The sequence below is a fragment of the Pan paniscus genome, chromosome 19 (genome assembly GCF_029289425.2).
Source record: "Pan paniscus chromosome 19, NHGRI_mPanPan1-v2.0_pri, whole genome shotgun sequence".
NCBI classification, from domain to species: Eukaryota; Metazoa; Chordata; class Mammalia; order Primates; family Hominidae; genus Pan; species Pan paniscus.
The window spans coordinates 76,435,003-76,462,949 of NC_073268.2; the positions used below are offsets into that span (position 1 = coordinate 76,435,003).

At 37.8% G+C, this 27,947-nt stretch overlaps 1 protein-coding gene across 10 annotated transcripts in view; it reads right to left on the bottom strand.

Moving 5' to 3' along the window:
- Positions 1-27,947, bottom strand: part of USP32 (ubiquitin specific peptidase 32) — a 214,028-nt gene that overhangs the window by 74,572 nt on the left and 111,509 nt on the right. For 6 of the 10 annotated variants that reach the window (XM_034942618.3, XM_055101663.2, XM_034942617.3 and 3 more), the window contains 6 exons: positions 19,260-19,391; positions 17,362-17,469; positions 13,894-14,009; positions 13,330-13,392; positions 3,094-3,177; positions 288-349 (listed from right to left, as the gene is read on the bottom strand). In XM_034942618.3, coding sequence (XP_034798509.1) covers positions 288-349; positions 3,094-3,177; positions 13,330-13,392; positions 13,894-14,009; positions 17,362-17,469; positions 19,260-19,391 — 565 coding nt within the window. Of the gene's footprint in view, positions 1-287; positions 350-3,093; positions 3,178-12,180; positions 12,271-13,329; positions 13,393-13,893; positions 14,010-17,361; positions 17,470-19,259; positions 19,392-27,947 lie in introns of all 10 variants that reach the window. The other 4 variants (XM_055101656.2, XM_055101654.2, XM_055101658.2 and 1 more) reach the window with 1 other exon arrangement.

Genomic DNA, 27,947 nt, shown 5'->3' on the forward strand with positions numbered 1-27,947 from the left:
CAATAAACATATTTTTGTACTAAAGAAAACTGGCTACCTTTTATCTCATTTCAAAAAATGAAATTTAGTATTCAGTGCAATTTTAATGTTAAATAGAATTTGCCTTCTTAATTAATCTATAGTACCTTCCCTTATCTAGGAAGGTACTTTAACAAAAATATTTCAATATGTAACTATTTTTGAGAAATAGTTAATGATTACATTAAAATAGGACATGCTGTTCCTCAGTAACCAATATATTTCAAGTATGTGAAATTTCAACTATATAATTTAAACTACAAATTTACCTAATAATTTGTCCTTCTTCTTCCGGAGTAGCTGGTCTTAACCCCAGAACTATGTGACACACCTAGGGAAAAAAATGGTAAATCAAAGTTTATTAACTGCATAATATTTCACATTCTCTGCATGAGACCCATTTCCTAAATTGGAATCTGAATTAGCAACAGTTTTCAACTCATGAATTATCAATTATTCACTTGAGCAAATTTTAATTTTAGCCTTGTGGTTTTGGGGTTTTGTTTGCTTTTTTTAAACAAGCCATTCCAATGGAAGCTAACTTTCAAATCTCTAGGTAAGAAGGGAAGAGAAAGGGAAGGAAGAAAAAGCGAAAGGGGAAGACATTACCTCAGGAACAGATTTCAGAATAATTCTTCTGACACTTGCATATGCTAGATTTTAAATAACCAAAACACTCAGCCATGTGTGAGATCTTGGCAAATAAAAGCATAATTCAATATTGTATCATTAACCTAACAAATTAACTCTATTAATTTAAAAACACAGATAGAAAATAAAAACAATTTAGCATAACTGTCTGCTTATTCATATATTAATTGCATATATTAATTGTACATATGAGCATAACCGAATATGTGACAAAGCACATACAGTAAAATGTAATAAAATTTAGGTGTTGAGTAGATTATTGGATGTTTCCTGAAAAAAACTTTCAGCTTTTCAGTATAAAATGTTGGAAACATACATAAGCAAATATAAAGTGTATGTTTATTCATTAGTTAGAGTCACAAAAATAGTGCCACTCCAAGTCCTTAGTAAGAATGACAAAATAGGAAAGGCAATACCAAAAGTCAAAATGCTATACTCTGTGAGAGCTACAAGATGACTCAGACACAAACTTAAGTGACCAAAATGTTCATACACTGATTATGCGATAAAGAGTACACTGAATATGTTCGTGTACAAACAGCATATGAACTGTCAACTGTACATAAGCAATACATTGAATGTGTTCATGTACTGTTCATACAAAAAGTTCGTACACTCAACATGTGATTGTTATTTTAAAAAGTAACAATAGTTTAATTTAAAAAAAAGCCTACAGAACCTACTACTGAAGATATTATTTTAAATGAGATAAAAATAGTTGACCAGGCTAGGCTTGGTGGCTCATATCTATAATCCTAGCACTTTGGGAGGCTGAGGCAGGCAGATCACTTGAGGTCAGGAGTTTGAGACCAGCCTGGCCAACATGGTGAAACCTCGTCTCTACTAAAAATACAAAAATTAGCTGAGGGTGGTGGCACACGCCTGTAATCCCAGCTACTCGGGAGGTTGAGGCAGGAGAATCGCTTGAACCTGAGAGACAGAGGTTGCAATGAGCCCAGATCCCAACCACTGCACTCCAGCCTGGGCGACAGAGCAAGACTCTGTCTCTAAATAAATAAATAAATAAAAAATAAAAAATAGTTGACCCATTTTCATGTTACCAAGCAATTCTGTTGTGTTTATAGTGGTGATCTATATTATTTTCATATATATTTTATAAAGCCATCAACTTGAATCTATGCTGAAAATTATAACTTGTAATAAAGCAAATAATTGATTTACAAGCCTATCAGATTATATACGTTTTAAATACATAAAACTTAGTCATTAACTCTCAGGAAGAGACCAATTTCCATTTATTCCAACATAGACGTGTTGCAGACAAGTTATTCTTTGTTTAAAATGGTAGATCATGATACGTATAAACATACTAAACCATTCTGACCTTCACAGTGGTGAAAGGAAAATAAAATAAGAAGAAACTAAAATAACCACTATTAAATCAAGTTAAATATTTGTGAATAACTATAAAAATGGGAAAATATAAATTATCTTTAAAAATCAGAGCGAGGGAATTAGTTTAACTAGGACAATAGTTAAAATTTGGCAAGCTCTGTGACTTAGTGTTCACTTCTGGTAGCTTTCCTTCTTTCCTTCCCACTTAATCTTTTTTGGACCTTCTAAAGAATAAAAATTAGGAAACAGCCTCATACCTTCAGTGATCTCTTAACCAGAGAGATTGTATACTTTGAAAAACTTGGGCTGGGCGTGGTGGTTCACTCCTGTAATTGCAGCACTTTGGGAGGCTGAGACAGAAGAACTACTTGAGCCTAGGAGTTTAATACCAGCCTGGGCAACATAGCAAGGCCTGTCTCTACAAAAAATACAAAATTACCCAGGCGTGGTGGCACATGCCTATAGTCCCAGCTACTTGGGAGGCTGAGGAAGGAGAATGACCTGAGTCTGCGCAGTCAAGGCTGCAGTGAGCCATGCTTGCACCACAGCACTCCAGTCTGCATGACAGAGCGAGATGCTGTCTCAAAATTAAAAATAATAATGATAATAATAATAAAAGAAAAGAAAAATGTATAGCTACCTCCTTATGATTCATCTTTCTGGTCATACTGCCTTACTTATTAGGAAGGCCTTTTATTTATTTATTTTCTTTTAAAAAAATTCTCTTGGTCAGTCTTATTACAAGGAAGCCCTTTTAAAAAGACAATAATGAAGAAACTAGCAAATTATGATGGCTTTTGCAACTTATTCTCTATATGTCTATGTACTGCTCTATAATGAGTTATAATAATCTACATCCCACTTTCCTATTTCCCACGTCACGATTTTGACAAACTTCAGCAAGCACCCATCTTTCAGACGGGTAATGTAGTTCTTTTTTTTTTTTTTTTTTTTTTTAATATACGGTTTTGCAGCCTAGATACAACAACTCTGGCTACTATATGATGGAAAAGATGTAGAAGTACTGGTACTACTACCCTCTGTTGCTGTCATTTACCTTAAACATACCTGGAAAAGGAGGTTCAAAAACTCATTGGCAAGAACATTTTTCACACTCCAGATCTGATAGTCTTCCAGAGTAAGATGACCCATCTGAAACAGAGACACTCATGTTAGGAACATCTTCTTTTTTTTCTTTTTTTTTTTTTTTGAGACGGAGTCTCACACTGTTGCCTGGGCTGGAGTGCAATGGCACGATCTTGGCTCACTGAAACCTCGGCCTCCTGGGTGCAAGCGATTCTCCTGCCTCAGTCTCCCAAGTAGCTGAAATTACAGGTGCCCGCCACCATGCCTGGCTAAGTTTTTGTATTTTTCAGTAGAAACGGGGTTTCGCTATGTTGGCCAGGCTGGTCTTGAACTCCTGACCTCGTGATCCATCCGCCTTGGCCTCCCAAAGTGCCGGGATTACAGGCATCTGCCATGATCTAAATGTTGACTAACACAGAAAAGTAATTTCTTCCTCTTTACTTTCCTAACTCCCCTACAATGCAGAAGGTAAACTAGTTCAAATTCGTTCCTGTATGTTTTCCTAAATGCATTCAATAGCAAAATTTTACAATTTGTGGTAATGCAAACATATATGGTTTAATCATATATGGTTGGTAAAATTCACTAAATATCTCTGAATTTTATCAACGCAGTAAGAAATACTGCCCATTTTCTTTAAAAGGTTTAGATAACTAAATCAACAAAGATGTTCTGGTAACATTATTTGTCCTCGCTTCCTTTTATGCCTCAAATATATTGGTGGCAGTCTGCACTAATAACAAGGAAAATATATACACATATTGTTCTCTAAAGAGAAAAACATTGACTTGCAAAATCACTGAAGTGTATAGATCAACTGTCTTATAATCAAACAACAGACATGTGAGAGATTAAATAGAAAAATCACTGGGCATGGTGGCATGTGCCTGTAGTCCCAGCTACTCCAGAGGCTAAGGCAAGAGGTTCGCTTGAGCCCAGGAGCATGAGTCCAGCCTGGGCAACTAGCAAGACACCATCTCTTTGAAAAAAAAATAATAAAAATAAAGAAAATCTTCCAAATCAGAATAGAGAAATAAGCTAAAGGGAAAGGAAGAAAAACAAAAACTCATTTTTGTTTTTTCAAAAAAGTTCACATTCAAAAAGTAGAAGGCAGGGAGAGGGGTAGGCAAATCACTAGATTATGACTAACACTGAATCACAGAATCTTTCTTATCATGATCACTTTTCAAAAAATTGTCCTGTTCACTTACAGCAGAGGAAGTGCTGTGATAAGGTTTTTGGTTTTTTTCCACCCAAATCAGTACAGCAGAGGTCCTTGAATAATGTTTCATTCAATATCATTTTATTATAATGTTAATGGGGGAAAAAATGGATTCCCAGCTGGGGCCACTATCTGTGTGGAGTTTGCATATTCTTTCCATGTCTGCATGAATTTTCTCCAGGTACTCCGGTTTCCTCCCACATCCCAAAGACATACACGTTAGGTTAACAGGAGTGTCTAAATTGTCCCACTGTAGTGTGGTGTCTGTTGCTGTGAGGAAAGGAACATCAATGCCTGCACCACGGCAACAGAAGAACCTCAAAGGCTATGTAAGATCTGCCAATCTCCCAAATCAAGTATACAAAAAATTGGTGAAGAGAGGGTTTGAATTCATACTTATAGGTGAATTCTGGATTGGGCCAGTCAACATTAATCAACTTACTATTCCTCACAGATTTCTATTCTCCAGAGTATCCAGGTTCTTCCCATAGAATAAAAAACACTGACCAACAACGTGATTTCATCATTCTAAGAAATATATTGATAAGAACACACATGCAGAACTTGAAAGATGTTACTAATAACGAAGAACTACAGAAGCAGAAAACCGGCAGCTGTGACATAATGGAGTTGATAACGTTACCAAGCAAAGGAGGCTTGCTGCCTGATGAGACAGAAGCCAATACTCTGATGTTGGGTTTTTGAGAAAAGCAAAGGTTTTCATTATAAGCCAACCAAAAAGGAGATGGGAGTCCAGCTCAAGTCTGTCTCCCTGTGCTTGTTTTAAGGCAATAATTTTATTAAAAAAGCCTTATAGGGTGGATTCTGGGATTGGCAGATGACTGGTAGAAGGAGAGGGTTGGAAAGTCCTTGGGCATGCACAGTTATTTCTTCATGTTACTTCGTGGATCACATGTGCCAACTGGGGGGAGTCAGTATGAAACACACAGTGGGAATTAGCAAGCTCGTTCTGTGTAAACTCTACTTAGCCATGTTGGTTCTAGCCAATTCAGCCAGTTTTTAAAATCTCACAGTGGAGAGAGGGTTAGCATTTCAGCAAGTTGTTATTTATTTTATTTTGTTTTCTAAAAAAGACACAGGGTCTCACTCTATCACCCAGGCTGGAGTGCAGTGGTGTGATCACAGCTCACTGCAGTCCCAAACTCCTAGGTTCAAGGGATCCTCCAGCCTCAGCCTCCTGACTACAGGCACAGGTTACCAAAACTGGCTTAAAAAAAAGAGAAAAACACAGAAAAACAAGGTCTAGTTATGTTGCCCAGGCTGGTCTTGAACTCCTGGCCTTAGGCAATCCTCCTACCTTGGCCTCCCAAGGTGCTGGGGTTACACAGGTGAGAGCCACCACACAGGCCAGCTTTTTGGTGTTTTTTTTTTTTCCTTCAATCTGCTATTCTGCAAACTCAAGGAGTTCTGCTGGTTATCAGTTTCTTACTCTTTGGGGAACAGTTTTAGTTTCAGCTTCTTACTAAGTTGCTTTTTTTCGTAGCCTCTATCCTGTAAGCCCAAGAATATAGTCATTGGTTTAACTCTTTAGGGCACAATTTCAATAACAAAATAAATGGCAGCTTACTAAGAGTCTTCCTCTGGCACAAATGGAAGAAGAAAAAAGGGAGCAAGTAGATAAGATGAAGAAGATGGAGATCAAGACAGAGCAGGTATTTGAGATGAAGGTGAGTAAGTAGTTCAAAACCTGAGGGACTCTGAAGTTGAGCTCCAATGGTGCCATGAAATGATGCAAATGAAAAACATGAAATGATGCAAATGGAAAACATGAAATGATGCAAATGATAAATGAACATTACGTTCACTTAATGCAAATAAAAAACAATTTGGAAGCACAGCAAAAAGAATTAAGAGAAAAACTGTTGTCAGTTTGAGGATGAGTAAGCAAACTGGGAAGCTCAACAACGTATTTTAGAACATCAGAACTCTTCAAGAACCTTGGCAAAGATCAAGAAGAAAGGGAAGGTCTTTTAAACTCTCTACTGACCAAGAGTTACATATTAGTTGCCAATATGCCATTATGCACATCAGTGTTTGTTGGATCCCTTTGACCACTCTGCATCAGCCATTATGATGGATTTAACAGCGTGACAAAAGTGACTTTGTTGTTGATCCTGATGGAGATTAAGATGCCTTGAATTGTAGGGTGTTGTATACTTAGAAAGTAACAGCTCTAAGTACCTTTCCTACATTTTCTTTCCCTTTTTAAAAAATTAAACAGATATCTTCAATTTAATGCAAGAGAACACTTCGCTGTTTTACAGTCATATTCTGGCAGTTTGAATGTTTACAGGACATTCCAAAATGAAATGACTCTGGAAGGTTTTGATTGAAGATAAATTGCCATAATATGAGGCAAACTATGCTTCTCTATGATAACTATAATGCAAAGTTCCATCTCATGCAGCATATACAATAAGGTAAATTAGTCTAACACAGGTGACCCTATTTTTTGACCTTTCCATTCTTTAAAAATACACATGGGAAAAAACCCTATATGCTTACAGTGCACCTAGAACTACTTTTTTACACAATCCTTTAAATATATATTATTCTTATTTAGTGGCCCCTTTAGCCAGAATCTCATTATTGCTTCATTTTTGTAATAACACTTAAATTTAGGTATTTTCCACATTTATTGGCCCAGCTAAAATAGAATATAGCATGTTTCACATGGTAGGAACCAGCAAGGAAGCTTTCCTTTAGCTCCCTTTACACATTTTATGGTAAGTAGCAGGAGGAAGGAGGAAGATGCATTTACAGACCACTTCTAGGCAACACTGAGAAGATAAAGACCAACCTGCGGTCTCTTTAGTTTACTAGAAATAAGAATCATGGCCTTTTAAAGAGAAGAAGTCACTATTTTTCACTGAGCTGTATTCATATATAGCATATATGCCCTTTTTGTTTGTATTGTAAACAATTCACGTAACAATGCTGTGATGTAAAAAAAACAAAAAAATGAAAAAATAATAAATTGTCCCAGTATGAGTGAGTGTGGATATACGTGTGAGCGCGCCCTTCAGTGGGATGGAGTCTTGTCCAGGGTTGGTTCCTGTCTTGTACCCTGAGCTGCAGGGATAGGCTCTGGCCAGCCACTAACCTGAACTGGAATAAGCGGGTTGGAAATGAATACAAATTACCATAAAATAACAAGTATGCAATGATCATACAAATGCATGATAATAAATGATATGCTGAGAAAGTACTCAATGAGCCTCCCATATTTGTTATTGTTAGTTTTTGAACTGCAAGGTGGTAGGAGGTGTTCCTTATAATTTTCATTTTGCAAATTTATCCCTTGATTTAACCCATCACCACTATGACTGCTGCTGTCACTCACTAATTCACCAAAAACTGGGTAAATAATTATCTTGTTTTTATCAATCTTTCTTAGATCTGTTTATAGTTCACATTTATTTCAAAGCTTAATATTAGAAGTGCTTGGGGTCTTTATTTAGAAGTTTGGTGATATTTTTGTGACTAGAAATATGCTGTAGGAACTTAACTCTTGTTTGCCTATGGTAAAATTAGTTTTGTTCTATACCCTTTCACTTAAAGTTGCAGTTTCCAAGAACCTAAAGACAACATTAAGTGAGTACTAACTGTACAAGAAGTTAAAGGCATCTGGAACTGTAATACATTATGAACAAAAGAATCTTTGACTTAAGAGACCTGTTGTTCATATTACAATGCTATCAGAACCATCAATTACTCGATAACCATCCATCATTAGTATTCCTCTTGCCTTTGAAAATGACTTTTTGGCAATAGCAATATGGTTTTAAAAGATACAGGAATAGGCTGGGTGCGGTGGCTCATGCCTGTAATCCCAGCACTTTGGGAGGCTGAGGCAGGTGGATCACCTGAGGTCAGGAGTTCGAGACCAGCCTGGCCAACATGGTGAAACCTAGTCTCTACTAAAAATACAAAAAAATTAGCTGGGTGTGGTGGCAGATGCCTGTAATCCCAGCTACTCAGGAGGCTGAGGCATGAGAATCATTTGAACCCAGGAGGCGGAGGTTGAAGTGAGCCAAAATCACGCTATTACACTCCAGCCTGGGTGACAAGAGCAAGACTTTAAAAAAAAAAAAAGATACAGGAATAAATCATAGCATAATCATAATGGAATACTATGCAGAGGATAAAAAGACTAAGTTAATCTATATATAATTTTCTATCTAGCATGTGAAAGATGCTTAGTAAACATTTTACTAAGTTTATGAAGTAAACATTTATTTACTAAGCATCTTTCATATGCTAGATAGAAAATTATATACAGATTTAGGAAAATTCAGAAAAAAATTATTGCATAATCGCTTATACAGTATTATTCAATTTTTAAATATAGAACACACACAACACATATAAATTTCTCCTACACTTGATAGTAGTCAGAATAGTATATCTTCCCCTCTAACATCCATTGAGAATAACTAAAATTTTAATTCTTAAAACAAAACAAAAAAAACCCAGAAGAACTGCAAGCTCTGCCACATCATGTATCTCAGTCATGAGGAGGCAAAAGAGAAACATGTCACATAACTTAATGAACTCTAAGGGTGAGGATATGATCTGATAAATTGCAACTCATTCAGGAGTTTTACACTGAACAGTCACGACTAAAATTCCAGGACAGAAAAATGAAGAATGCCAACAGAGGGAGAAGCTATGTTGAACATAGGCTATATTTCAAAATGTTACTTGTTTATCTTTGAAGTAATAATTGTCAATGATTCTGCACTGATGACAAAATTAACAGCTAGTGTAAACCCATTTTAATTTTATAGGACTCAGCATTTAGAACAGATAGGAAAATCACAGTGAAATATGAAAATGTAATAACTTCTATTAATTTTATCGTTTGAAAATCTAAAATGCTACTAATAAAACTAAAATAAAGGCTGTTTAAAAAGTACAAATGTAGGCCAGGCACGGTGGCTCACACTTGTAATCCTAGCACTTTGGGAGGCCAAGGCGGGTGGATCACTTGAGGTCAGGAGTTTGAGACCAGCCTGGGTAACATGGCAAAACCCGTCTCTACTAAAAATACAAAAATTAGCCAGGTGTGGTGGTGCAAGCCTGTAATCCCAGCTACTTGGAAGGCTGAGGCAGGAGCATCACTTGAACCCAGGACGTAGAGGTTCCAGTGAGCCGAGATCATTCCACTGCACTCCAGCCTGGGTGACAGAGCAAGACTGTCTCAAAAAAACAAAAATAAAAACAAAAACAACAACAAAAAAAAACAAAAAAAGGACAAATGTAATTTGATATGTGTGATAAATTATTAATACATGGTATAACAACCTTTTATATCTAACAGAACAAAATATAAAATGCTCAAGATGGTAAAAAGTATTTTTAAGATGATAATCTGATTCTTTTATATAACCACAAATATTCAAGGAACAATTTTCAGGTACACTGACCTCAAAGATATGTTAATACTGTCCAAAAGGAAAGAAACGTCATGAAAAGAAATAATAGATACCACTGTACAGAATCATCATGCATACAATGATGATCAAAAGCCCATTTGCTATACTGACACCTGAGTAATAATTAACACACTGTAAAAACATATAGAGCATTATGCTTAAAATCTAGAACTGTAAATGGATTTTATTTTCTCCCAATTTAATGGATGTTTTACTGACTGCAGTTAGGACTACTGCTAAGCAAGGTATCATATGAACTTTTTCTAAAGCAAATTCACTGACTATATGGCTTATTTATTTTGTTTTATTTATGTATGTATGTATTTATTTATTTATTTGAGACAGAGTTTCACTCTTGTTACTCAGGCTGGAGTGCAATGGTGTCATCTTGGCTCACTGCAACCTCCGCCTCCCAGGTTCAAGCAAAGCTCCTGCGTCAGCCTCCTGAGTAGCTGGAATTACAGATGCCCAACACCATGCCCGGCTAATTTTTGTATTTTTAGTAGAGATAGGGTTTCGCCATGTTGGCCAGGCTGGTCTCGAACTCCTGACCTCAGGTGATCCGCCCACTGTGGCCTCCCAAAGTGCTGGGATTACAGGCGTGAGCCACCATGCCCAACCTATATGACTTATTTGTAAATGTCCTCCATTTAAATGTGGCCCTGATTTTCAAAATAGTGTCAGCTGATCACTTGCTCTGTTCTACTTGAATCTTTGGAGGTTTCTCCATAGTTTGGTATAAAGTTCAACTCCTGAGTTTTGTACCCAAGGCCCTTCAAGATACGTCTCCAATCCAGGTCTACAGCCTTCAATATATGAATCTGTTATTCCAGCCACATCAGAATATTTGCAGTTCTAGGACTACACAGGATATTTTACTGTACAGTCCTATACAGTAATAATGTCTTCTATTCTACCCCTAGTTGTTACCTCTTTTAGGAATCACCTTTCAACTTTTTACTTCTGTTAACCATAATTAACTAATTATTAAAGTGCCACATCCCAGCAGAAATCTTCTGGACTTTCAAAGTTCAATTTACATGGTTCCCTTTCTATCCTCTCACCGTAATACTTGGTGCTAACCTTTTTTTTTTCCAGACAAGTTCTCATTCTGTTGCTCAGGCTGTAGTGCAGTGGTGTAATCATGGCACACTGCAGCCTTGACCTCCCAGGCTCAAATGATCCTCTCGCCTCAGCCTCCCTTGTAGCTGGAACTATAGACATGTGCTACTATGCCTGGCTACGTTTTTTCTTTTTTTAGAGATAGAGTCTCGTTATGTTACCCAGGCTGGTCGAGAGCTCCTGGGCTCAAGTGATTCTCCCACCTCAGCCTTCCAAAGTGCTGGGATTATAGATGAGAACCACCATGCCCAGCCTCAACTTCTAACATAGCCCTGATCACACTTGTCTATCTTTACCTGTATACTACAAACTATCCAAGGGTAACATCTAGATCTCTTGAGCCACTACAGAGTATCATTAAATAGTCAACAGATGAATTAGATAAAACAGAGAAGAGTTGGAAGTCAGAAAAAGAATGAGTAATGTTGGTACAATCTAGTCACCGGCGAATATGGTTAATAGGCTTGGTTAAAAAACCCAAGTTCTATCCTAAACTATTACTATTTCATTATCATGGTTACATGGAAATGAAGCAGCTAAATGATCTTGTTTAATGTTCACAGAAGAGCCAGAAGTAGAAACTCCATCTTACATAAAAGGCGACAGCAAAAATACCTACATACTTATGAAACACTTAGAAAAAAGGTGTTCAAAATTTTATCTCTACACAAGGCATTTTCTAACAGAAACTTTTCCTGGTTTTTGTTCTCATACACACGAAATAGAAGTCGATACCTTAGTTTCTGGCAGAGAGGAGAAAGAAGGGGACTGAATTGTCAAAGCTCTAGCCTGAAACTCATTTCTATTATTTGTTTCTATTGAGAATCAGTTAATAGGGCCATTAACAATTTCTTCTGAAATTGTGATTGAAGAAAGAAAAAAAACTGACGTTCTTTATTTATTCTAAACCTCTATTTAATAACACCATTGTGGTGTAGATCCTACCAATCTGCTACTTGGTACATGTCAATGCTTCAGTAGAAAGACTCCAATTTATGCAAATGTGTCTCATACAGGTAATTTATTTTCAATTTCACAGGGACACACAGACATCATAGTAATGCAAGCTATAGGAGTAAATCTATTATGATAACATTACTAATAAATGTTACCAAACTAAATAAGTCAAGGATTTTTTTTTAATTTATAAAGTACATGTTTATTTTTGCTATTACATGCTTATTCTGGCTACCACTAAAGGACACAGGAGAGGTCCTTACCACAACCATTTAAAAAATTTTTTTAGGCCAACACAGTGGCTCATACCTGTAATCCCAGCACTTTGGGAGGCTGAGGCAGGACTGCTTGAGCCCAGGAGTTTGCAACCAGCCTGGGAAACATGGCGAGACCTGGTCTCTACAAAAAAAAAAAAAAATTAGCTGGGCATGGTGGTGCACACCTATAGTCTCAGCTACTCGAAAGGCTGAGGCAGGAGGATTGCTTGAACCCAGGAGGTCGAGGCTGCAGTGAGCCAAGATCCCACCACTGCACTCTAGCCTAGGCAACAGAGCAAGATCCTGTCTCCAAAAAAACAAACAGACAAAAAAAAAACAAAAGAAATTTCTTAAAAGAATAGATGTACTGGCCAGGCGCAGTGGCTCACGCCTATAATCCCAGCACTTTGGGAGGCCAAGGCAGGCAGATCACTGGAGGCCAGGGGTTTGAGATCAGCCTGGCCAACATAACGAAACCCCATCTCTACTCTAAAAATACAAAAAAATCAGCCGGCATGGTGGCACACACCTGCAGTCCCAGCTACTTTGGAGGCTGAGGCAAGAAAATCACTTGAAGCCGGGAGGCAGAGGTGGCAGTGAGCTGAGATCCTGCCAGTGCACTCCAGCCTGGGTGACAGAGCAAGACTCTGTCAAAAAAAAAAAAAAAAAAAAGAGAGGGAGAATATATGTACTGCCAGATTAAGAGGAAAAAAACATTTCCATCATCTTAGATATCCTTATGGTTGTTCCCAATTAATCTGCACACCCCTGAAATCACTATTCCAACTTCTATCACTATTTGTTAGTTTTGCTTCTGTGTTCTTCGACTTCATATAAATGGAATCATACAGTATATATTCTTTTTTGTTTGACTTCTTTTGCTCAATATAAGGTTAGCCTTACCACAACTTAGTCAAATGGAAGAAATACAGATGATAGGCTATAGTTGTCAAGGGCTCTGTCTACATAATTCTTATAAAATGCCTAGCTTATAATAAATGTTTTCACATACAGTTTCAGAGTTGCTTAAAGATGGAATGGCTCTCTTTGGAGATAACTTGGAGGTGTTTTACCCACAGGTCCAGATAAGTACTTGGTAGGGAGGATGCCAAAGAGATTCAAGCATGTATATAAGCAATACATCCCAAATGGAGTACATGATATTTTTAGAAAAACATAAATTAGTTCTATCTAGACTCACCTTTGTGGTGTCATGTGCATTCAATATGCCTTCTACAATATCAGAGAGATCCATATGTAATTCCTTTAAAAACAACCCAAAGGAGTAATTAGAAAACAGTGAATATACTTTTAATTTTGTTATTCAATGGCTAAAGTATATTAAGCAAGATTTGTTTTGCTTTTCTTGTAGAGATGAGGTCTCCTTACGTTGCCCAGGATTATCTCAAACTCCTGGGCTAAAGTGATCCTCCAGCCCTGGCTTCCCAAAGTGCGGAGATTCCAGGCAAGAACTACTGCGCCCGGCCTTGCTCAAGTATTTTTATAATTACCATAGATTCTCATATATGATTAAAAATTAAGATAACTTTCCTACGGTTTCATTCTTATTTTACATAGTTCAGTTTAAGATTTTCTAAGCCAAACTCTCTTTCCAATTTTGCATCTTCAGCTATAAATATTTTGAGTAGCATAATGTAGTAACTAAAAGCAGTAACAAATTATTTTATGCTTTTAAAGAAAATGATTCCCTCCAATTTCCCATTGGAAGTTTATACGCAACAAGACATACACAATCATAACTTACAGGAATATCATCAGTGCGGTTGTCCTTCCAGACTTCTAAAAGTGCAACCACCATGTCTCTCAGTTCAACCCTGGAGAGAACTCCATCACGGTCAACATCAAATACCTTGAAGCAAACTAATGAAAAGAAACTCTTATGGAGGAAAATCATTTTTGTATTCTGAGGTATAATATATTTTACTAGAAGTTGCCCTTGTATAATTACTTAGTTTTTAAAGCAAGTATATGTATTCTGGAACAGTTCTCATCTGTAATAAACTATATTATGTCATTATAGTCCTCAGAACTTGTAGGACTTCCTGCATATCATGAATCTGTATCTCTAAATCATTATTTAGATATAAGACCCTACTTTTCAGCCAAATCTAAAGCTAAATGCCTTACAAACTGTCAAGAAAGGGCGAAGTTACTGTACAATAAATATTACAATACCTTACAAGTTTTTAGGAAGTAATGCAAACCCCTAGGTTAATTTCTAATATTCAAAATTGATCATTGCAGAGTTGTTTCTTGTTCTTCTTTTTGTTTGTTGGAGATGGAGTCTCGCTCTGTCGCCCAGGCTAGAGTGCAGTGGCATGATCTCAGTTCACTGCAACCTCTGCCTCCCGAGTTCAAGTAATTCTCCTGCCTCAGTCTCCCGAGTAGCTGGGATTACAGGAGCACACCACAACACCCAGGTAATGTTTTTTTTTTTTTTTTTTTTTGAGATGGAGTCTCACTCTGTCGCCCAGGCTATGGTGCAGTGGAATGATCTCAGGTCACTACAACCTCTGCCTCCCAGGTTCAAGCAATTCTCCTGTCTCAGCCTCTGAGAAGCTGGGACTATAGACACGTGCCACCATGCCTGGCTAAGTTTTTGTATTTTTAGTAGAGACGGGGTTTCACTGTGTTAGCCAGGATGGTCTCGATCTCCTGACCTTGTGATCAGCCCATCTCAGCCTCCCAAAGTGCTGGGATTACAGGCGTGAGCCACCGTGCCCGGCCAATTTTTGTATTTTTAGTAGAGACGGGATTTCACCATGTTGGCCAGGCTGGTCTCAAACTCCTAACCTCAAGTGATCCACCGGCCTTGGCCTCCCAAAGTGGTACGATTACAGGCATGATGCACGGTGCCAGGCCAGCAGAGTTGTTTGTTTGCTTAAAATATCCTATTTACGGCTGGGCATGGTGGCTCACACCTGCAATCCCAGTACTTTGGGAGGCCGAGGCGGGCGAATCGCGAGGTCAGGAGCTCGAGACCAGCCTGGCCAACATGGTGAAATCCCGTCTCTACTAAAAATACAAAAAATTAGCTGGGCGTAGAGGCGGGCGCCTGTAATCTCAGCTACTTGGGAGGCTGAGGCAGAATTGCTTGAACCCGGGAGGCGGAGGTTGCAGTGATCCAAGATCGTGCCCCTGCACTCCAGCCCAAGCAACAGTGCGAGACTTCGTCTCAAAAAAGAAATCCTATTTATATCAAGAATCTTAAGCTGATATAAAGACAGTCCACTTCCATGTTACCTTTCCAGTATAACTAATGTACATTCAATCTTTTTTTGGCAAAAACAATTTTAACTCTTTTTTTTTCTTTTTTTTGAGATGGCGTCTCGCTCTGTCACCCAGGCTGGAGTGCAGTTCTCAGCTTACTGCAACCTCCGCCTCCTGGGTTGAAGCGATTCTCCTGCCTCAGCCTCCCGAGTAGCTGGGACTATAGGCGTCCACCACCACGCCCGGCTAACTTTTGTATTTCTAGTAGAGACAGGGTTTCACCATATTGGCCAGGCTGATCTTGAACTCCTGACCTTGTGATCTGCCTGCCTCGGCCTCCCAAAGTGCTGGGATTACAGGTGTGAGCCACCGTGCCAGGCCTTTTTTTCTTTTGAGACAGAGTCTTGCTGTCTCCCAGGCTGGAGTGCAATGGCGCAATCTTGGCTCACTGCAACCTCCACCTCCCAGGTTCAAGCAATTCTCCTGCCTCAGCCTCTCAAGTAGCTGGGATTACAGATGTCTGCCACTGCACCCAGTTAATTTTTGTATTTTTAGCCGAGACTATGTTTCGCCATGTTGGCCAGGCTGATCTTGAACTCCTGACCTCAGATGATCCACCTGCCTCGGCCTCCCAAACTGTTGGGATTACAGGCGTGAGCAACCATGCCCGGCCAACAATTTTAACTCTTTAATGAAATTCAAACACAACATGCTAACAATTAGAACACCAGTGCTTTGCTATTTAACTCCAAATGAATCATTCTAGTTTAACTTCCATTAGTTCATCAGCAAAAAAAGAAATTAAAACAAAATTTTTTTAAGACAACAATTAACTTTAATGGAAATGCAGAGCTGGGCATGGAGGCTCATGTCTATAACCCCAACACTTTGGAGGTGGGCGGATCATTTAAGGCCAGAGGTTCGAGACTAGCCTGGGCAACATAACAAGACACTATCTCTATTAAAAAAAAAAAAAAAATTAGCCAGGCATGGTGGTACATGCCTGTAGTCCCAGCTACCTAGGAGGCTAGGATGGGAGGATCCATTGAGCCCAGAAGTTCAAGGTTACAGTGAGCTACGATCACACCACTGCACTGCACTGGACTCCAACTTGGGCAACAGAACAAGACCCTGTCTCAAAAAAAAAAAAAAAAAAAAGATTTTAGCTTCCTCATCTAACAGCAAATTGTAATGGAAACAACCAAGCCAGTTTGAAATAGTGGTATAACAACAGGGAATAAAAATAGAGATTTGAATTTTTAGTTGAAAAATTATTTCATATACCTTCATAATAGAATTATGGCTATTAAATCAATTGAGCGCATCATAGTACAACAGTACTAAATACGATAAAAATATTGAACACCACACCTGAAATATGCAACATTTGGGAAGATTTATTTTAGAAAGACGTGGAGATAATGACCCCAGTAAATATATTTGAGTTAGGTTCCAATTAAATGTAAATGCCTGCATTTTTACAAATATGGTTAAGATTTAATAATGGAATGTATTTATGCTTACAAATTATGCTACAACATTTTAGTTAGGTTAAAAAAGATCATTTTAGTATTCGACAAAATTAGTTTTGACCATAAATTTTCTTTTGCCAATGAAATATTAATCTGTGCCGGTGGATGGAAATTTAGTTATGCCTCAACTTACGTAAGACACAAAATTCTACCAGAAAAATATTTCCTAAATGTTTAAAATTTTCAATTACATCATAGCTGATCTGATTCATTTATCATGAATTACAAATTCTTCAGGAAAATCAACTCCATTGTTAATAGCAAATATCCCAAACTATTCCATAGTAAAAAAGAAGAGGTGATTGATTCCTTAGAGTGACCTCAGTAAAACCCTAACATGAGATTAATATTTGTTAATCTGACAAAGTTATAAAAATTCAAGCCTTAATCCACAGATAATTTTACATTGACGAAAACTGATTTTCTCTCTACATAGTTTGCAATTTTTTGACAATGTTTAACACACTTACATTTTTGTCTTTCAGCCAGGGGTCCCCTGCAACAGGCTGATAACCCACAGGATATCTCCTTAAAATCTATGTGATTGTCACGATTTTCATCAAAAGCATTAAACAAACCTGTAAAATAGGAAGAGATGCCATAAGTCACAGCCAAGCTTCCTAATGTTAATAATGACATGTTTACAAAAGGAGGAATGACTCTTTCCCATAAACTGACTGAATTTTTTTTTAAGTTTATTAGTAGTTCCTAATGTTTCAGGAAGTATCTCTTTCCTCTTGGTATAATTATAATTGAAACTTGTGATCATGGCAGAAAATACATTACAATCCTTTAGTGTTTGGTTATGTCCATCTATATTTATCTTACATCATTTTTAATGGCTAAAATGACTATTTTTGAAGTCAATAAATAAAAATTAAAAACCAAAAAAGGTCAGAAATTGCAACAATTATCCTTATTTAGAAAGACTAAGAAGAAAAAGGGAAAAAAGAAAGAAAAACTGAACTGCTTATTAAATGAATACTCGAAGATACACTATGGTATCATTAATAAGCTCCCATAAAGCTCTTTCATGAGGCAAAGGAAGATACACTATGCAACATAAGAGAAAGAAATTCTCTACTACAGTGTCTCTTTGTACTGTTTAATCTTTTATACATGAATATTTTAAATTTCACAAAGGGAATTTATAATCTAATCCTGTGGTTTTCAAACATTTCGTAAAAAAAAGAAATGAAATAATTTTGTTTTCAAATGAAATGATACATCAATCCCAATTCTAAAAAGGTAAAAACACAATGCACTGTTGTTGAAGTAGGTAGAAACCCAGAGCCCTATCTGCCCTGGCTCCCCTGACAAGTACTTCCGAAGTACTCTAGAAATTTGAAGAATACAGATAGTATATTCCCAGAATCTAACGCAGTGCCCTCAGTTTAGGGATTAGAAAACTAAAGCTCAGAGAAAATTACATGATTTGCCAAATATACGTTTTAAAAGGTGAGAGCTGGAAGCAGAACCCAAGTATTCATATTCAAAATATGATTTTTATGATGTGCTCACAATTATATTTGGACTCTTTATTTTTAAAAAAGTAACAGCAGGCTGGGCGCAGTGGCTCACGCCTGTAATCCCAACACTTTGGGAGGCTGAGGTGGGCAGATCACCTGAGATCGGGGGTTCAAGACCAGCCTGACCAATATGGAGAAACCCTGTCTCTACTAAAAACACAAAATTAGCCGGGCATGGTGGCACATTCCTGTAATCCCAGCTACTTGAGGGGCTGAGATAGGAGAATCGCTTGAACCCAGAAGGCAGAGGTTGCAGTGAGCCGAGATGGCGCCACTGCACTCCAGCCTGGGCAACAAGAGCAAAACTCTGCCTCAAAAAAAAAAAAAAAAAAAGTAACAGCACTAAGTTTAGAGCTAGAGAGCACCTCGGAGATGGTCTAGTCCAATAGTTTCTTCATCTTTTTTGGAGGGGAGAATACAGCAATGGAATCTTCTTATGTAAAAGAAAAAAAGTAGAGGCACCCTACTGGAGGAAGAGACGAGGTCATGTGTGGAAACATGGAGCTCTGCCCATTCAGTGGCCACCACATGACTCCAGGCACTAGCTACTAATGCACCTTACTGGAACACAGTATCACAACCACTGCCTTGGTCAAACACATTTTATACATGAGCATGCTCGGGTGCAGAGAGCTAAACTGATTTATGCAAGGTTATAACAGGTAGAATATGAGGCTCAAGACTATAATAATAATTCCCATTTGTTTTTCCCCACTCCATTGAACCTGCAAACATATGAGAAGATGGTTTCTTAGAGTTAAAATGTATTGGTTACAAATATGAGATGGGCTCAGGTATGTTTACCAGTGAACATATGTAGAAAATGGAATGATCCCTACCTTCACTTAGAGATGGACGAATAGGTGGTGAAACCAATGGGCCAAATGTCTCTAAATCAAATCGTCCAGTCCGGGATTGAGCCTTCAATAACCAATAGCGTTTCTCAAGATCAATGATGTCTGATTCCTCCACTAAGGGTCAAATCAAAAAAGATTATAAAACCTCAGAATTCTCTTCTCAGGAGTTCAGTTCATCCTGATAATATATCTTCCACAGATATATTTTAGTTTCACAATTCAATTGCTAAAAAATAATCACAACCAAAAACAAAACTGAAATTTATTATATCCAAAATGGTAGGAAAATTAAACCAAAATAAACAAAATGAAGCTTTAAAACAGAAAAAAGAAATCTACAATTCCCCATTTAAGTAGGCTGTTAAATCCAACATTTAAAATAAAAATTAAGCTATTTCTTTTGGGTTTCCCACACCACTTTTACCTGTACTGATTTTTTTTCTTCTTTTTTTTTTTTTTAAGAGACAGGGTTTTGCTCTGTCACTCCTAAGCTGGAGTGCAGTGACACGATCATAGTTCCCTACAGCCTCAAATTCCTGGGCTCAAGCCATCTTCCCACCTCAGCCTCCCAAGTAGCTAGGACTACATGTGCACGCCACCACATCCAGCTAATTTTTAAAAAACTTTTTGCAGAGATGGGGTCTCGCTATGTTGGTCAGGCTGGTCCCAAACTCCTGGTCTCAAGCAGTCCTCTCACCTCTGCTTCCCAAAGTGTTGGGATTATAGGTGTGAGCCACCGTGCTCAGCCATTTTTGTTTATTTTCAATCTCTATCTTGGATTTAAAGTTTCTATGTACAGCTTCTCTCCTGGCTAGACTGTAAACATCATAATGGCAGGACCTATGTCTGATTCATCCTGTCAATACAATTAATGACTTACACATTCAATACTTATTGAATAAATGAAAAAAGTCAGCAGTGACAGAGGAGATGGAGTAGGAGTCCCTATGTGATAGCAATAGCAAAGCCATGAAAGCATGAACACCTGTCTCTCCTCATTCCTCAGAATATACATCAAAAATCGCAAATAGGCTCTAAACCATTTTATCTGTGTTTGTTTTTCCTCCAAGGAACTAAAGTAAAATTTAGAAAGCATACATAGGACATTTATTCTCAACTAAACACAGGAACCAAAGTGATCCTGTTAAAATATAAATCTAGAAATTTCAAATTCTGTCTATAATGGAGTAACTAGCACCAGACTTCACCTCCTACCACAAATGACTAGAAAACTGTATGAAATATATAAAACTATTTCTAGAAATTAGAGAATAAGCAGCATAGAACTGTGGACCTTGAGAGAGAGGAAACAAATAAGGTGAACCCTTTCATTGCCCTGGATTTTTTCCCCACAGTCACTTTCCAGACCTAAACAAGGGATGAGTACTGTAAGCAGAGAGATTTCATTGAGTTAAGAAGATAGGTTGGAGGTAAGGTAGCTGAAATTTGCAAAACAGAGTACTGGAGAGGAAAGAGTTATGCCAAGAAAGGGCTCCAGAAATCTGCACATGTGTCTTACTGAGTTTTGGCAGAATAGTAAGCTGTGTATACATGAAGTGAATACAATGAGGCTGGGCTATGTACAAATGCTGGGAAATTTGTTTTGTTTTGTTGTTGTTTGAGACAGAATCTCACTCTGTCGCCCAGGCTGGAGTGCAGTGGCGTGATCTCGGCTCACTGCAACCTCTGCCACCCGCCTGGGTTCAAGAGATTCTCGTGTTTCAGCTTCCCAAGTAGCTGGGATAGCAGGCATGCACCAGCATGCCTGGCTAATTTTTGTATTTTTAGTAGAGATGGAGTTTCGCCGTATCACCCAGGCTGGTCTCAAACTCCTGGCCTCAAGTGATCTGTCTGCCTCGGCCTCCCAAAGTGTGAGGATTACTTACAGGCATGAGTCACCGCACCCAGCCCAGATGCTAGGAAACTGTAAGCTAAAAAAGTCCTAGAGCTCATACAGGGCTGGGAGATGTCTGAGTTGTGACCAGCTGAAGTGGAAACACATTGTTGGACATTGGGAGCATTTGTGAACTCCAGAGGGTCTCTACTTAATAAACAGAGAAAAACTAACTCTAGAGTAAAGGCTACTCTAAACTTGTCCCAACAAAGCTTACAAACAATCCTGGAAAATATGGTGCTGATCCACAAGTAACTTAACTGCCTATCAAAATAAAACACAAGTTCCTTTTTTAAAGAGAGACAACAATCCAGATGCTCAGATACGTAACATCCACAATGTCTATCATCCAAAGAAAACATGAAAGTAGTAGAAAAATGTGACCCAAAATCAGGATTAAAAATTAGTCAATAGAGGGCTGGATGTGATGGCTCATGCCTGTAATCCCAGCACTTTGGGAGGCCAAGGTGGGTGGATCACTTGAGGTCAGGAGTTCGAGACCAGCCTGGCCAATATGGTGAAACCCCCATCTCTACTAAAAATACAAAAATTAGCTGGGCGTGGTGGCGGGTGCCTGTAGTCCCAGCTACTCCGGAGGCTGAGGCAGGACAATCGCTTGAACCTAGGAGGCGGAGGCTGCAGTGAGCCGAGATTGCGCCACTGCACTCCAGCCTGGGGCAACAGAGCGAGACTCAGCCTCAAAAAAAAAAAAAAAAAAAAATTAGTCAATAGAAAAAGACCTAGAAATAACGGATGATGTAATTAACAGGCAAAGCTTTAAAATGTCTATTGTAAGTATCTCAGGAATTAAAGAAAAACATGCCTATACTAAGGAAAGAAATGGCAACTATAAAGAAGTATCAACTGGAACTACTAAAGATGAAAAATACAATATTTGAAATTTTAAAAAATTCCCTAGAGGACTTAACAGCTAATTATAAATTAGACAGGAAAGATTAGTGAGCTTGAAGGACAGGCAATAGAAACTATCTAAATGATAGCATAAAGAGGAAAAAGGCTAAAAACGTATTAGAATCTTAGTGACCTATAAGATAATATCAAACATACATACAATTGGGATCCCAGAAAGGGATAGGCAGAAAAATATCTCAAAAAATAATGGCTGAAAACTTTCTAAAATTCATGAAAACTATATTCCCACAGATCCAGAAGTTCAATGAACCTTGTGTTAGAAAACTCAAAACCCTAACAAGGCAAGTCATAATCAAACTGGTGATGAAGAAAAAAATCTTAAAAGGAGCAAGATGGGGGAAAAACACATTACAAACAAAAGAACTAAGATAATAATTTATCTCCAGAAAAAAACCCCAGAAAGCAACAGGGAAGAAGTACTGAAAAAGAAAACAAAATTGTCAACCTCCAATTCTGTATCACGTGAAAATATTCTTCAAAAATAAATTCAAAGTACAGATTTTTTTTTTTTTGACAAACGAAGTGTTTTAGCAGAACCACACCAAAAGGACTATTAAAGGGCATTCTTCAGACAGCAGGAAGACCAGTTAAGTATCTATGTAAACAGAATAAGGCTAACAATGTTACTTCTCTGCCTCAAAACCTTTCAATACTTCCCCATGATCCTGCATGGCTTACACCCACAACTCCTTCAGATCTTTACTCAAATGTCACATTCTCAGACCATCCAAACCACACCACCTTCAAAGATACTCCTCTATCCCTCTTCCCTGCTCTACTTGACTCCATAATACTTATCAACTCTAATATAAAATTTATTCATTTGTTTTGTTTATTGAGCATCTCCCTTGATTAGAACATAAGCTTGAGGGCTGAGTTTCTGGTATGTTTTGTTCCCTGTTACAGTCTAACACCAGAATAATATCAGGCACATTTTGAGCACTCAATAAATAAGTTTAATGAATAAATGAGAAGTATTGGCCGGGCGCGGTGGCTCACGCCTGTAATCCTAGCACTTTGGGAGGCCAGGGCAAGCGGATCACCTGAGGTCAGGAGTACAAGACCAGCCTAGGAAACATGGTGAAACACCATCTCTACTAAAAATACAAAAATTAGTGAGGTGTGGTGGCATGTGCCTGTAATCCCAGCTACTCAGGAGGCTGAGGCAGGAGAATCGCTTGAACCTGGGAGGCAGAGTTTGCAGTGAGCCGAGACTGCACCACTGCACTCCAGCCTAGACAACAGAGCAAGACTCCATCTCAAAAACAAACAAACAAAAAAGAATTATTTGTTGAGCTGTTTTATACATACATACACACACATACCCCCACACCCCTCTTCAGGATAATGCTAACTGTGATAAAAGATAACAATTAGTACCAGACATGACCTTGGCATCTAGTAACTTTCATTTATTTATTTATTTTTCCTGTTAGGTCAGTTTAGCAAAGTAACTCTTAAGTTACCTGGAAAGATAAGAACAAAGTTCCCTAAATTTCCAGGGCCTTCAAAGCATTTGATGTATTTTTTTTCCAAGACGGAATCTCACTCTGTTGCCCAGACTGGAGCGCAGTGGTGTGATCTTAGCTCACTGTAACGTCTGCCTCCTTGGTTCTAGCGATTCTCCTGCCTCAGCCTCCTGAGTAGCTGGGATTACAGGCACCTGCCACCATGCCTGGCTAATTTTTTGTATTTTTAGTAGAGACCTTGTCTCTATTTAAAAAAAAAAAAAAAAAAAAAAAAGTATGGAGCAATAAAGATAAAATTTTCACAGAGGAATATACACTGTGTCATATAGTTTTGCTTTTTAAACTAAGTAACTAATTCACTAGATTGTAATCGCCTGATGGGTCAATGTTTGCAAAGGTCCAATTACTTTGGAATGGGATCTAATTTTTAAAATATATAACGGCTGGGCGTGGTGGCTCACACCTATAATCCCAGAACTTTGGGAAGCCAAGGTAAGAGGATTGCTTAAGTCTAGGGGTTTAGGACCAGCTTGGGCAACATAGTGAGACCCTGTTTCAACTTTTTTGTAATAAAATAAAAAATGTAAAACTCATACTAAAGAATGCTGTTTTCGTTTTTTAATGCTGAAGTATCTACTTCAAATATCCAGATAACTGAATTTATTTAAAAGGAGAGAGTATTTTAAAATTTTAGCAATAGGGAGAACAACAAAGGAATCTGATATATAAATTGAGATTCCTAAATAAGATGTCTGTCTATTCCATTTATGATGCTAAAAAGAAAAAGAAGCCTCTTTCATTCCTCCAGAGAAACACTAGCTTTTTCAAGTTCTAAACTCTTCCAAGTAGTAGATCAGCATACAAAAAAATCTAACCCTGAAACAAAAGGAAGATAGCAGTCTTGACGATAGAAACTGTTCTTATTTCTATACTTCTCAGTATTGAGAATATAATAGGTGTTCAATAAGTACTTCTGATTAATTGGTGTTTACATAATACAGTACATTGAAACACAGAAAAATCATATTAACTGTGATTCTTTTTTTTACTTTGAAAACTATGTTAATCAATCTCCTTAAAAAACACAATTTCTTTGCTGAAGCAGAAATGTGGAAAGACAAGTAAAACATATTTACAAGAAAAAAATGATCAGATTGGTCATGGTCACCAATGAAAAACATCCTTTAGTGCTGACGTTTAAGTGTATGTGATCGGTTCATTTTCTGGATATAGACTGCACATTCCTCAATCAAACATTTGTCAAAAGCAAGCTAAAGTAGATTACATATATATATATATATATATATATATATGATTACCAAACATTTTACATGAATTGGCAGCTAAATTACTAGGAAGAGGGAGTTTAACTAACCTTATTTTCACTTACAGAAGTTTGAAGCAGTAATTTCAGTAGTTACTCTCTCTATTTGCAATGCATAAGTCACTATGAAAGCTTACAGTCTATTGGCTAAATAAGAATGAATTTATCACCCACCTATAGGTATAATTTTTTCTGGGTCACAACAGCAGTATACCATATTCCCAACATTCTAAGTAGTTCTTGGTCTGCACTTTGGGCCATCCTAATCAGGTCTCACCTCACCAAAGGCTCCAGCTGCAGACAACAACTCTTTAATGCCAGAAGTCAATCCTCATCAAAAAGGCCAGGCACATATCCAAATATTTTCATACAGTAACACATTTCTTTAACATTTTTGAAAAACAACCTCCTCTCAGGAGCAATGACCTTCTGAGATCTACTTAAAATGGCTGTAAGCCTTGCATCACTAACGGATAAGAGGATAATGAAGGAGAGGCACACAGATTTACTAGGCAGTTCATGGTCTAAGAATCACCAAAGTCCTTTATTCCCTATTGACAGAAGGCTTTAACATTGTAAACTAAAATGTGGTAAGGGACCATAATAATATACATATTGTTAGTTGAAATAAATGCTAAAACAGATAAGGACAATATAAATTTCTTGAGTTAGCTCTGAAAAGAGAAACAATCAAAATGAATTATAAAGTCCCATCACCAAAATTAGAATTTTAACTACTTCAGAATCCAGATTCTACCATTCAAAGAAATCACTCAGTTAGCAAGCTGAATACATTATGATACATTCTGGGGAAATGCCAAAAACTTTCTTTATTTATTGGAAAACATTTACAAGACAGAATAGATATATGTTTTCTTCCAAATATTGCTGAATTCTACAAAAGAATATGACTATTAAAGAAAATACCTTAATAATAGTTCCTTTTTTTTTTTTTGAAGAGACAGGGTCTCACTCTGTCACCCAGGAGTGATCATAGCTCAATGTGGCCTCAACCTCCTGGGCTCAAGTGATCCTCCCACCTCGGCCTCCACAGTAGCTGGGAATATATGCATGTGCTACCACATCCAGCTAATTTTTAAATTTTTTGTAGAGACGGGCCTTGCTGTTTCCCAGGCTGGCCTTGAACTCCTGGACTCAAGTGAGCCTCCTACCACAGCCTTCCAAAGTGCTGGGATTACAGGCATGAGCTACTGCACCCAGACAATAAATAAAAATTTTAAAAGCCACATCATATTCTGGAAACATTTAGTAAAAACGTATTATATGCCTGACATTGTACTAAAAACTACAGATATGACTGTGAACAAGACAATTATGTTTAGAGATGAGAAGTGAAAACTGATCATTTTCATCTAGTGTGGAAAGCACAATGAAAAAATAGAGAGTTTTCTGGGAGCACATACGTGGGTAGGCCCTGGAGGTCTCGATGTTTAAAGAGGTACATGAAGAGAATCTAAGGGTTAACTAGGGAAAGGAAAAGGAGTGTGGCAGAAGGAAATTATAAGCAGAGGTAAAACAGGATGTGTAAAAGTCTGAAGGTAAGACAGATAGTAATAGGACAGAAAGACAAAAAAGCAGTTGTGTTAAGTTTTAATTCAAAAACAAGAAAAAGGATCACCTATAGAAAGGTTTATACCATGGACCCAAGATAAAAGGCAAAAAACAGGAAAGAATTTTAGTTTCCAATGACAAAACAAAAAAAGTATAAAGATGACAGTTGAACCTGGAATAGCAGGCATTTCAGTCACAACGTAGACATTTCAAAGAGAAGATGACTTGGAGCTGCTAGACTGCTTGGAGAGGACTATTCACGTACTACAGTATAGGGGATGGCATAGACAGATTTAAAATAGTGAAAGTCTGATTAAAACTAATCAATTAAAACTAATTACATTTTAACTTTATAGTCTGTCTCTCCAAACTCCAACACTGTGTGTATTATATAACTATGGACAAAATGGAAAAGGAAAGAGTATTATAAGAAAAAACAAAAATGACTAGGGTTTGATCATTCAAAGTAGAATCAGAGGAGGAGAGGGAAGAACTGTACTAACTTATTTCAAACTTTTAATTACATAGAATGTTTATGCTCCCTATACAAGCTTTCTGACTCAACATCATCATCGAGATGCTCAGCATCATCACAAACATCATATCTGTCCTCCTGTACCTTCAGTACAAACGGCTTTAAAGATTAACTTGTCATTAATCCTGTTGACTGGGCACAGTGGCTCACACCTGTAATCCCAGCACTTTGGGAGTCTGTGGCAGGGGAGGATTGATACCAGCCTGGGCAACATGATGAGATCCCATCTCTACAAATAATTTTTAGAAATTAGCCGGGTGTGGTGAATGCACCTGTGGCCCCAGCTACTCAGGAGGCTGAGGCAGGAGGATCCCTTGAGCCTGGGAGGTCGAGGCGGCATTGAGCCATAATTGTACCACTGCACTCCTGCCTGGGGAGCAAGACTCTGTCTCAAAAAAAAAAAGAAAAAAAAAACCTTATCTATATTTCACAAGTAATTTTACAAATAAAATCTGAAGTATTTAAATAGCCAGGCATGCTGGCTCACACCTGTAATCCTATCACTTTGGGAGGCTGAGGCAGGTAGATCACTAGAGCCCAGGAGTTTGAGGCCAGCCCGGGCAACATGGTAAAACCCCTTCTCTACAAAAAATACAAAACTTAGCCAGGCCTGGTGGTGTGCGCCTGTAGTCCCAGCAAGTTGGGAGGCTGAGGTGGGGGGATCACTTAAGCCTAGGAGGCGGAGGTTGCAATGAGCCTAGATAGGGCCACTGCACTCCAGCCTGGGCAACAGAGCCAGAGCCTGTCTCAAATAATAATAATAATTAATAATAATAATAATAATAATAATAATAAAATGTTTAAACAGCAAATTAGGATAGAAAAATACAATGGTATTGATTTAAAAATTAGTTAAGATGTATTAAACCATAAACACTTGAACTTTGGGCTAAAGTTCTGATTCCACTTCTTAAATAGATAAGGTAACAATAGTTTGGAATTT